Source organism: Mustelus asterias, unplaced genomic scaffold (genome assembly GCF_964213995.1).
Source record: "Mustelus asterias unplaced genomic scaffold, sMusAst1.hap1.1 HAP1_SCAFFOLD_391, whole genome shotgun sequence".
Lineage (NCBI taxonomy): Eukaryota > Metazoa > Chordata > Chondrichthyes > Carcharhiniformes > Triakidae > Mustelus > Mustelus asterias.
In genome coordinates, this window is record NW_027590347.1 from 54,425 (window position 1) to 67,575 (window position 13,151).

General features: G+C 46.8%; 1 gene segment (V, D, J or C); it reads right to left on the reverse strand.

Annotated features, from left to right (window-relative positions):
• Positions 1-10,757: 10,757 nt before the first annotated feature.
• Positions 10,758-11,247, reverse strand: LOC144486550 (T cell receptor alpha variable 9-2-like). The segment is given in 2 exon segments: positions 10,758-11,146; positions 11,232-11,247. Coding segments are annotated over 2 exon segments (405 nt in total).
• Between the last annotated feature and the right edge of the window lie 1,904 nt (positions 11,248-13,151).

Genomic DNA, 13,151 nt, shown 5'->3' on the forward strand with positions numbered 1-13,151 from the left:
GGGTTCATGGTGGGAGATACAGGAAGGATGTCAGAGGTAGGTTATTTGTGCAGAGAGTGGTTGGGGTGTGGAATGGACTGCCTGCAGGGATAGTGGAGTCAGACACTTTCGGAACATTTAAGCGGTTATTGGATAGGCACATGGAGCACACCAGGATGATAGGGAGTGGGATAGCTTGATCTTGGTTTCAGATAAAGCTCGGCACAACATCGTGGGCCGAAGGGCCTGTTCTGTGCTGTACTGTTCTATGTTCTATAATGCATCTCAGGTCGATTGAACAATCTTAAATCAATTAGGTTGATTTGCCATGCTAAATTAACCCTAGTGTAAGGGGGATTAGCAGGGTAAATATGTGGGGTTGCGGGAAGAGGGCCTGGGTTGGATGGTGGGCGGCGCAGACTCGATGGGCTGAATGGCCTCCGTCTGCACTGTCAGGATTCTACGATTCCATGATTCTGCAACTGTAAGTAACGGTCATCAATTAATATAACTGTGCAGCTGGACCACGCCAGTTGCTGTTTTTAAGTGCTGTTTTTGTGTTGCAATGCTCAGAATCTCCGTCACTCGCTCGGTGGAAACGGAATTCGCCGCGCGTGTGCGAGCGCACCCTGCTGGGCACGAACTGGAACTGCCAGTGTGGGGTTGTGTTCTGCATTCGATATGTCTCTGCAGCAGTGTGGGCTCCATGGCACAGACATACACGGCGCTGTCGGAAACCATTGCGTCCATGATGGTCTCTACAGCCAGCCAGGTCTTAAAGGTACAGATAATGTGGGTGGAGGGAACATTAAACACAGGTTCAAGAGATGTGTATTGTCTCCGGACAGAACAGCTAGTGAGATTCTGCAAGATCAGGAGGCAAGCTGTGGGGGTTACTGATAATGTGACATAAATCCAACATCCCGGTTTAGGCCGTCCTCGTGTGTGCGGAACGTGGCTATCAGTTTCTGCTCAGCGAATCTGCGCTGTCGTGTGTCGTGAAGGCCGCCTTGGAGAATGCTTACCTGAAGATCCAAGGCTGAATGCCCTAAGACCTGGCTGGCTGTAGAGATTTGCATTCTAATTAGTATTCTGTAACTTGATGTTGTGTCTCTGTGCACTGTTGGAGAACAGATTTTCACTCCATCTGATGAAGGGGCAGCGCTCCGAAAGCTTATGGTATTTGCTACCAAATAAACCTGTTGGACTTTAACCTGGTGTTGTGAGACTTCTTATTGTGGTGAGGAATCCAGTTAACAGCCAAATTCCAGCGTGCAGAACCCGCCATCAGAGGGCGCCACATTCTAGCCTGGGCGCCAGAAACTCACGTGATATTATCACTGAACCCTGTATGGATGGTAGGTTTGTGAGGTCACAATAGACAACCCCCCCCACCCCCCCACCCACCCACAGACACAGAAGCTCACACTGACCCACGCACACCGACACTCTCACAAACACACTCACTGCAATCAGTTGCACAGAGCCCGGGTTCCCTCTCTCCTTCTCAATCTCTGACTCACTCCGTTCCCATTCAGTGAGATAGATTCACTCAGACATGTTTCTGATCTTCCTGGCGGCGCTCTTGCACAGTAAGTACTGGGGTAACGTACATAAGCCAGATAAATGCATTAACACACATACATGGTAATATAATTAACCATCACAAATATCGATGTGAGGGGTGAATGGGGCGGGGGGGGGAGGTGGGGGCGGGTGCTGCAGAAACGATCGCAGATACAAACATTAACTCTTGATATTTCATTCCTCTACCTTCACAGGCGGACTGTGCGCGGATCCAGTCGCACAGTCATCGCTGCCAATAACCGCATCAGAAGGGGATTCAGTGCAGTTGGGTTGTGAATATACAGACAAGGATATGTACAGCATGCAATGGTATCAGCAGAAACCGACACAACCCGTGACATGGATTATTACCAAAGCATTTACAGTGAAGGAAGATGAAGTTTCAGGACGATATCTGGCGGCTTCTGACGCGTCCAAACAGAACGGTTACCTCAATATAAGCGGCCTCAGTGTGGAGGACGGGGCGGTCTATTACTGTGCAGTGAGGCACAGCGTTAGATTAAAGCTAAAACCCCGTACAAAAACCTCAGCGAGTATTTACAGCTCCATTAAGTTTCCTCCTGCGCGAATGGTTTGACCCGGGTTCACGAAGACAGTCATTTCTATTTAGGGTAGAGCCGAGGGGATGATTGGATATCACCTGAAGACTCTGTCAGGAATAAGCCTATTTGCAGATGGTGTTGTCTAATATTCTCTTGATTCTCGACCCAGTGATCTCAGAGTGACCCCCCCCCCCATCCTGGATCTACTGGTTACTGCTTTAACCAGGGTCTGGAGCAGGTCCAGGAGAACATCCTCCCACTCACCCACCCCCTCCACACTTTACAGCCTTCTGGATTCAACATTCAGTCCAACAGTTTCAGAGAGTGAACTCTCAGCCCGTTCTGCTTCTTTTTCTTTGCTTGTTTCGTTTTTCTTTCTTTCAGTCGGCAGCCCCCCTGCTCCAGACACAGCTTCTGTTTCTCTGTTCCTTCTCTCGCTCCATCTCCATTCCCTTTGGCTCTGGGGGGGGGGGGGGGCTCACTTTTCTCTCATTCAATCTCTCCTGTCTTCCACCCTCTCACAGACCTTCCTTTAGTCCCTGTCCCACCCGCCCCTTTCTCCAAACCTGTTACATTTCTAACTTTCAAAGACTATTTCCTCGGGTGGATGGAGCTATTACAAGGGGGCATAACTATGGGGTTCATGGTGGGAGATACAGGAAGGATGTCAGAGGTAGGTTATTTGTGCAGAGAGTGGTTGGGGTGTGGAATGGACTGCCTGCAGTGATAGTGGAGTCAGACACTTTCGGAACATTTAAGCGGTTATTGGATAGGCACATGGAGCACACCAGGATGATAGGGAGTGGGATAGCTTGATCTTGGTTTCAGATAAAGCTCGGCACAACACCGTGGGCCGAAGGGCCTGTTCTGTGCTGTACTGTTCTATGTTCTATAATGCATCTCAGGTCGATTGAACAATCTTAAATCAATTAGGTTGATTTGCCATGCTAAATTAACCCTAGTGTAAGGGGGATTAGCAGGGTAAATATGTGGGGTTGCGGGAAGAGGGCCTGGGTTGGATTGTGGGCGGCGCAGACTCGATGGGCTGAATGGCCTCCGTCTGCACTGTCAGGATTCTACGATTCCATGATTCTGCAACTGTAAGTAACGGTCATCAATTAATATAACTGTGCAGCTGGACCACGCCAGTTGCTGTTTTTAAGTGCTGTTTTTGTGTTGCAATGCTCAGAATCTCCGTCACTCGCTCGGTGGAAACGGAATTCGCCGCGCGTGTGTGAGCGCACCCTGCTGGGCACGAACTGGAACTGCCAGTGTGGGGTTGTGTTCTGCATTCGATATGTCTCTGCAGCAGTGTGGGCTCCATGGCACAGACATACACGGCGCTGTCGGAAACCATTGCGTCCATGATGGTCTCTACAGCCAGCCAGGTCTTAAAGGTACAGATAATGTGGGTGGAGGGAACATTAAACACAGGTTCAAGAGATGTGTATTGTCTCCGGACAGAACAGCTAGTGAGATTCTGCAAGATCAGGAGGCAAGCTGTGGGGGGTTACTGATAATGTGACATAAATCCAACATCCCGGTTTAGGCCGTCCTCGTGTGTGCGGAACGTGGCTATCAGTTTCTGCTCAGCGAATCTGCGCTGTCGTGTGTCGTGAAGGCCGCCTTGGAGAATGCTTACCTGAAGATCCAAGGCTGAATGCCCTAAGACCTGGCTGGCTGTAGAGATTTGCATTCTAATTAGTATTCTGTAACTTGATGTTGTGTCTCTGTGCACTGTTGGAGAACAGATTTTCACTCCATCTGATGAAGGGGCAGCGCTCCGAAAGCTTATGGTATTTGCTACCAAATAAACCTGTTGGACTTTAACCTGGTGTTGTGAGACTTCTTATTGTGGTGAGGAATCCAGTTAACAGCCAAATTCCAGCGTGCAGAACCCGCCATCAGAGGGCGCCACATTCTAGCCTGGGCGCCAGAAACTCACGTGATATTATCACTGAACCCTGTATGGATGGTAGGTTTGTGAGGTCACAATAGACAACCCCCCCACCCCCCCACCCACCCACAGACACAGAAGCTCACACTGACCCACGCACACCGACACTCTCACAAACACACTCACTGCAATCAGTTGCACAGAGCCCGGGTTCCCTCTCTCCTTCTCAATCTCTGACTCACTCCGTTCCCATTCAGTGAGATAGATTCACTCAGACATGTTTCTGATCTTCCTGGCGGCGCTCTTGCACAGTAAGTACTGGGGTAACGTACATAAGCCAGATAAATGCATTAACACACATACATGGTAATATAATTAACCATCACAAATATCGATGTGAGGGGTGAATGGGGCGGGGGGGGGGGGGGGGGAGGTGGGGGCGGGTGCTGCAGAAACGATCGCAGATACAAACATTAACTCTTGATATTTCATTCCTCTACCTTCACAGGCGGACTGTGCGCGGATCCAGTCGCACAGTCATCGCTGCCAATAACCGCATCAGAAGGGGATTCAGTGCAGTTGGGTTGTGAATATACAGACAAGGATATGTACAGCATGCAATGGTATCAGCAGAAACCGACACAACCCGTGACATGGATTATTACCAAAGCATTAACAGTGAAGGATGATGAAGTTTCAGGACGATATCTGGCGGCTTCTGACGCGTCCAAACAGAACGGTTACCTCAACATAAGCGCCCTCAGTGTGGAGGACGGGGCGGTCTATTACTGTGCAGTGAGGCACAGCGTTAGATTAAAGCTAAAACCCCGTACAAAAACCTCAGCGAGTATTTACAGCTCCATTAAGTTTCCTCCTGCGCGAATGGTTTGACCCGGGTTCACGAAGACAGTCATTTCTATTTAGGGTGGAGCCGACGGGATGATTGGATATCACCTGAAGACTCTGTCAGGAATAAGCCTATTTGCAGATGGTGTTGTCTAATATTCTCTTAATTCTCGATCCAGTGATCTCAGCTCTTCCTCCCATTGATTCTGTAGATGTGACATCAGACTCGCCTCATCCACTGCTCTCAGCTTTATCTTGTTCGATATTCTGCAACTTTCGGAGACACAAGTCCCTGGAATCCAGGAGCAGCAGCAGCGATGCGGATCTCCGTTCTCGCTGTTTTCTGGGTGACATTCATTGTTGGTAAGATGTTTAAAACTTGAAAAAGAGTAAAAAGAAGTTTCATTTATGGAGGAATAAGTTTGAAAAGCAGGCCTTTCATGTTAAACAAGTATTAGACCTGCCTTAGAGCACAAATGAATCTTTGTTTGTGGCTTTGGTCTTTTGGAGAACAGATTCTAAAAGCGCACAGCAAAGGCGATTTAAAGAGATGGTCCCAGGGTTGGAAGATGAGAGCTGTCAGAAAGCATGATAAAAATTGTGATTACTCTCTCTCTGGACGAGAAGACAACCAGGTAATCTGACTGATTTCTGGACAATGATGATCAAATCAATTTAAATAATAATAAATCAAATCAAAGAGATTTAGTGTGCTGGACGGAAAGAGGATGATTCCATTTGGGGAGAATTACATTTCTGTGTCCCATAAATCTAAGTGAAACAAAAAGATCAACTGGGAATTACGGAGAAACTTTTTTTGAAAGAGTTCTGTAGAAGTGACTCACATCGACACAATGAACTGTTGAGGAGAGGAGTAACGATGCATTTAAGGGCAAACCAGAGAAACCGCTGAGGTAGAAAGGGATATTTGAGATGAGGCAGGAGGGAGGATTCTCCTAGGGATTGTGAAAGGGGACAGAGATCAGTTGGAGTGAATGTGTTAGAATTTAATACATTTTTTAATGTTGCACTGATTTTTCACCCTCGCTTCAAGTGAACTTTTAATCAATGACTTTTGTTTGTTAACCTTGTGTTCTGGATCTGAACGATGGAGATTCTGTTACTCGGCTGGAATGTTCACTCACACGGACAGAGGGAGAAGATGTCACTTTAATCTGCACCTTTACCGACGATGCTTATTATTTATTCTGGTACCGTCAATACCCAGGCAGACAGCCCGAGTTTGCAGTCCGGAGAGGCAAGAACGGCGGTTTTGAATTAAAGGCGGATTTCGCTGGCACCCGATTTCCTGATTCAGTCCAGCAGTTAGACAAGTTGTACCGATTGGCTATGTCGATGCTGCTGCTGCCTGACACCGCGGTCTATTACTGTGCACAGAGTCTCACATTGATGAGAACGAGTGAAATACTCGTACAAAAACTGCGGCAGGTTTCTGGGTCACAGCTGCTGTCTGTCGAGAGGTGTTTCTCACAGCGGGTCATACACTGACACGTCAATACTTTGCTGTCAGCGCAAACCCGACCACAATTCACACAGACACGATCTACAATCGTTCACAGATTACGCCTGATTGTTACATTCATTGTGCCAGGGAAGAATTATCTGTTGTTTATTTCGGATCACCGGGAACTCGGCACTAACATTGAGAATACAAAATGCTGCAGGGAGCCTTGAACTAGTTGTATTCTTGTTCTGATGTTTCAAAGAACACTTGGGGCAAAGGAACCAATCATCATTGGTTTGAAATATCAGTCGACAGTGTAAACTGATGCCCGCCTGCTGAGGCAAATCCTAATAATGACAACAGCCCGATTAAACATCTCTCAATGTTACAGTACTGAAACAAAAATATCAACTCGGAAAGAGTTAGAAAAAGTTCGGTAGAATGTGACTTAAGTTAACACAATGAACACTTGACACGTATTGAAACTAAGAATTCTTAACTTAAATTGGAAGGGAACCGCTAGATTGAGGTGTTCCCATGTGAATGCTGCCCTTGTCCTGCTACATGGCAGTGGCCGTGTGTTCGGATTGTGCTGCCTAAAAATCCTTGTTGAGTTGCTGCTGTATATCCGGAGGTGTTGCACTCAGCTGCCACTGTTCGTCGGTGGTGACAGGAATGGGTGTTTATTGAATGGGTCGCAATCACGCGGACTGCCCTGTCCTGTATCTTGTCGAGCTTAATGAGTGTTGTTGGAGCGACACTGATCCAGCAAGTAGGGAGCATTCCATTTACACCCCTGACTTGTACCTTGGAGATGGTGGACAGGCTTTGGGGAGTCACGTGGTGAGTTACTCGCCACAGGATTCCTAACCTTTGATCTGCTCCGGTAGCCACGATATTCATATTCTTCGGTCCAGTTCAGTTTTCGGTCAACTCCCAGGATGTTGTTGGGGGTGGGGGAGGGGAAGGGGGGGAGCAGAGGGGAGGATTCAGAGATGGTAATGCCTTTGAATATCAAGGAAAGTTCGTCAGATCCTCTTCTTTTGGAGACGGTCATAGCCTGGAACCTGTGTGACCTGAACGTTGCTTCCACTTATCGAACCCAGGTCCACTGGAGCTGTGAAGCAGCAGTGCTAACCACTGTGCTACCGTGCTGCTCCTTCTCTGCCTATTTGTTCCAGACTGTCCTTGCCTGCTGATTTATGGAAATTGTGCACATTTCCTTTCCCACTCTTTAACGTAAACATTAAAGCTTTTTCTGTACCCTTGTACATTAATTCAGAACCTCTCCAATCTGGCTGCTCAGCTATTGGGTCCCATTTTCCATCCACATCACTGATGAGGATTTCGCTTTGTACTGAATCACTTACTAACCCGATACTCCTGATGCAAGAATGCTGGTCCGCAGTATGGAATGGACATTCAGCTGCCTCTCATATAGAGAGGCAAAGTTACAGAATTTCCAATTTGACATTGTTATTGAGTTCAGCTCCTTGCAGATAAATCCTAGCTGTCACCACACTGCCTATGGTAGCCCCACCCACAGTTTTCCTGTGCTGTTCGCACTCTGACCCGTCTCTCCTGTGCTGTTTTCTTGTATATTTCATTGGAGATATTGATCTTTGCTGCTTTTCCCTGTTCGGCACTGATTGGATCAGCAGTCCAATGGGGAGGCAAGCTATATTTCCATTCTGAAAGAGGATTTCACAGACTGCAAAATTACAAATTGAGAGAACATCATATGGAAATATCTCAGACCATTCATTGTTCTGTCACTTCTTATGAGGTAGATGTTTTAACTAAAAAACCATCCTCCCCCGCACTATAGCTGGAAGTCTCGCTCTTTCCGTTCCGGGTGCAGCTGAAGCTGCCGCACACTTCACTCAATATTTTGTCTACTGCATCCCCGCCCACGACTTCCGTTTTCTGCTCTCGTGATTGGACGGATTGCTGCCGCTGCTCCATTCCTCTCATTGGTTGGATCAGCAGTGCAGTGGAACAGTGTCTTTCTGTCTCTGACAGGATTTCTCTCATTGCAGAGTTACAGACTCAGGAAGCATCATGGTGAACTATCTCACTCCGATCCTCATCATTCTCTCACTTCTCAGTAAGTATTTTCTTCCCAGTAAAACTACAAGCTCCTCCTGACTGCTGTAACCCAGATATTCTTGTTGATAAAACAATAGTGATGATGATAATTGTATCGTTTAATCTGAGGCTAACTCTGATTGTCATATTGCTGTTGTTTCTGTTAGAATGGAGCCACCAAGACGAAGTGGAACAATTGGATCCTGTAATAAAGGTTAAAGAGGAAAATGATGTCACACTAACCTGCACTTTGAAAACAAGCTATTCCAGCCCTAATGTGTACTGGTACAGTCAGCAGCCCGGGAAAGCTCCAGTGTACATGTTTCAGCTTATTGGAGAGAATGTACAAAGGAACACCGACCTCAATGATCGATTTTCTTCCAAATTTGAGAAAAAGAACAAGACTAGCGAGCTGACGATCAGTAACACACTGATTTCCGACAGCGCCGGGTACTTCTGTGCCATGAAGCCCACACTGCTGCAGAGACAGAGCCAATGCCGTGCAAAAACCCCACACTGGCAGTTCCAGTTAGTGCCCAGCAGGGTGCGCGCGCACACACGCGGGTAATTCAGTTTCCACAGAGAGAGTGACAGAGATTCTTAACATTGCAACAAAAGACAACTCTCAAAAACAGCAACTGGTGTGGTCCAGTTGCAGTTACATTAGTTAATGGTCGGAGCTTACATTTGCAATATCGATCTGAGATACTTCAACACATTTTTTTTCGTTTTCGATGCCTTTCTCTGCCTATTTGTTCCAGACAGTCCTTGTCTGCTGATTTATGGAAATTCTGCACATTTCCTTTCCCAGTCTTTAACGTAAACATTAAAGCTTTTTCTGTTCCCTTGTACATTAATTCAGAACCTCTCCAATCCGGCTGCTCAGCTATTGGGTCCCATTTTCAATCCACGTCACAGATGAGGATTTCGCTTTGTACTGAATCACTTACTAACCCGATACTCCTGATGCAAGAATGCTGGTCCGCAGTGTGGAATGGACATTCAGCTGCCTCTCATATAGAGAGGCAAAGTTACAGAATTTCCAATTTGACATTGTTATTGAGTTCAGCTCCTTGCAGATAAATCCTAGCTGTCACCACACTGCCTATGGTAGCCCCACCCACAGTTTTCCTGTGCTGTTCGCACTCTGACCCGTCTCTCCTGTGCTGTTTTCTTGGATATTTCATTGGAGATATTGATCTTTGCTGCTTTTCCCTGTTTGGCACTGATTGGATCAGCAGTCCAATGGGGAGACAAGCTATATTTCCATTCTGAAAGAGGATTTGACAGACTGCAAAATTACAAATTGAGAGAACATCATATGGAAATATCTCAGACCATTCATTGTTCTGTCACTTCTTATGAGGTAGATGTTTTGACTAAGAGATGGAATGCATCCCAGGGTACTGAAAGAAGTGGCAGAAGTAATAGAGGATGCGTTGGTTGTAATTTATCAAATTTATCAAAATACACTGGACTCTGGGGAAGTGCCGGCTGATTGGAAAACAGCTAATGTGACACCACTGTTGAAAAAAGGAGGTAGACAAAAGGCGGGTAACTACAGCCCGGGTTAGCTTAACGTCCGTAGTTGGGAAATTGCTGGAATTCATCATTAAAGAAGAAATAGCAGGACACCTGGAAAAAAATGGTTTGATCAAGCAGACACAGCATGGATTCATGAAGGGAAAGTCGTGTTTGACGAATTTGCTGGATTTTTATGAAGATGTAACGAGTGCGGTTGACAGAGGGGAACCAGTGGATGTGGTGTTTTTGGATTTCAGAAGGCGTTCGATAAGGTGCCTCACAAAAGGTTGCTGCAGAAAATTAGGGTGCACGGAGTTGGGGGTAAAGTGTTAGCGTGGATTGGGGATTGGCTCTCTAACAGGAAGCAGGGAGTTGGAATAAATGGGTGCTTTTCTGGTTGGCAGTTGGTGACTAGTGGCGTGCCGCAGGGATTGGTGCTGGGGCCTCAACTATTTACCATATGCATAGACGATCTGGAGGAGGGGACCGAGTGTTGGGTAACAAAGTTTGCGGATGACACAAAGATGAGTGGGAAAGTGAATTGCGTGGAGGATGCGGTAAGTCTGCAGAGAGATTTGGATAGGCTAAGTGAGTGGGCGAGGATCTGGCAGATGGAATATAGCGTTGGTAAGTGTGAGCTTATCCACTTTGGAAGGAATAATAGTAAAATGGAAGCTGCAATGCTGCCCCCTGTTGTTCACTTCTCCCAGTCTCAGCATTGCAGAGTGTTTAAACAAGAATGGCACATTCAGCACCATGGAATGAGAACATTCGGACTAACACTTCGTTATACAATTGTTCTGTTTGTATTAACAGTTCACAATCCAGCTCACAGATCTGATTCAGTGAGAGGAGGTGAGAGTGCCTTTGCAGGTTTTTGTACGGGCTCACTGTGCCTCTGTAACAGTGTGGGGCTCAGCGCACAGTGATACACGGCACAGTCAGAGACATGGACACCGGTGATATTTAAAGGAACTGTTTTCTTGTCCTTGTCCAAATCAGCAGAAAACCGGTCAGGGAAATCTGGAGACTTTTCTCCGCCACCCGTGCTATATCTCTTCAGTAAATATCTCGGAGCTTCCCCGGGATACTGGATGTACCAGAAGAGATTTGGAAAAGCATCCTTTGTTGTGTAATTACAATTCACTGTTACGTTCAATCCTTCCTGAACCGTTAATTCAGCCGGGTCCTGGGAAACTGAATCTTGGCCATTGATTCCTGCAACAAAATGTAGAATGTGTGAGAAATCTGTGAACAAATATAACCCATGAAACACACACTGAGGATTTGAACTCAGACTCACCGGGCAGCGTGGCCATTATTATCAGTAAAGCACACAGGGAACACATGGTTCCTGATAGGACAGTAAGCAGCGACAATGTTTACAATAAGTTGCTGCCTCTAGTCTTATATCACAGAGTCAACTCAGATCAGAGGCAGCTTCTATTATTAGGAAACTGGGAGGCGTTTCTCAGTGCTGCGATTGGCTCATCTCCCTGAGCTGACGTCAGCTGCGAATCATAAAATCCCTACAGTGCAGAAGGAGGCCATTCGCCCCATCGAGTCTGTACCGGTCACAATCCCACCCAGGCCCCACTCCCGCAACTCCGTGTATTTACCCTGCGTATCCCCTGAGACTCGGGTCAATTTAGCATGGCCAATCAACCCAACCTGCACATCTTTGGACTGTGGGAGGAATCAGCAGCAGCCGAAGGGGACCCACGTAGACACGGGGAGAACATGCAAACTTCATACAGAAAGTGATCCGAAGCCGGAATTGAACCCGGGTCCCTGACACTGTGAGACAGCAGCGCTGACCCTTGTGGCATCATGCCGCCCCGTAACCAGTGAAGCAATCACTGTTAGTTAATGATTTAATATAGCTGGCTCTTTCCAATCACATTCCTTCCCTGGCCGTAAACGTATTTCTAAGTTCCTTGTTCTGTCTCTGCTCTCTCCCACATAACCAGTTATTCTGTCTCATTAACTGGTGAACTCGCTTTCCTCAGAACTCAGTCCATCAATCTTTCTGAAGGCAGATCCTTTTTTCTAATTCAGGTGAAAAGTGAAATTAATTTAATCATTTATGGGCGACACGGTGGCGCAGTGGTTAGCATTGCTGCCTCACAGCCCCAGGGACGGGGGTTCGATTCCAGCCTCGGGTCACTGTCTCTGTGGAGTTTGCACTTTCTCACCGTGTCTGCGTGGGTTTCCTCAGGTGCTCCAGTTTCCTCCCACAGTCCTAAACTGTGCAGGTTTGCTGGATTGGCCACGCAAGATTACCTTTAGTGTCAGGGGATAGCAGGTTAAATATGTGGGTTACGGGGATAGGGCCTGGGTGGGATTGTTGTCGGGACAGGCTCGTTGAGCCTAATGGCCATGACTCAACATAATTAATAGTTAGTGCTGTAAGTATACCGGGGATAAGTAGTCACTCAACTCTGCACCAGGAAATATTTCACGGACTCATAACATAGAAACTAGAAGCAGGAGCCTTCTCCGCCATTCATCGTAATCATGGCTGATCATGGACTTCAATATCCTGATCCCCCTTCCCCCTCGCCCATATCCCTCGACCCCTTTAGCCCCAAGAGCTATATCAAATTTCTTCTTGAAATCAGACAACGTTTTGGCCTCAACTACATTCGGTGGAACTGAATTCCATGCATCCAACACTCTCTGGATGAAGGAATTTCCCTTCACCTCAGTTTATCCCTTATCTTCAAAAGATGACGCCTAGTTCTGGATTCCACCATTGGGAACAGTCTCCTGAATCTACCCTGTCTAACCTTGTTCGAATTTTATAAGTTTCTATGAGATCCCCTCTCACTCTTCGAAACCCCAGTGAATATAATCCTAACGGATTTAATCTCTCCTCATATGGCAGAGCTGCCATCCCAGGAATCAGCCTGGTAAATCTTCACTGTACCCCTCTATTCCCCAAATAGTAAAGCTCTGATTTCAATCAGTTATTATTTCTGCTCCACGGACTTGAAAATGGGACAATTCTGAGGCAGCATTTGACAATAGATCACTTTTAAAATGTGTTGCCTGGCAGATAGGCACCGAATCCAGAATCTTTCTAAGTACAGATTAAGGAAGTTATTCACCCGGGATAATCTGCAGATTTTGTGCGGATGGGGTCGGAGAATGGTTGGATTTGATCCGGGAATAATAGGACGGCAAATGTGACATTTCACAACACTGACAATGGCTGAGCTCA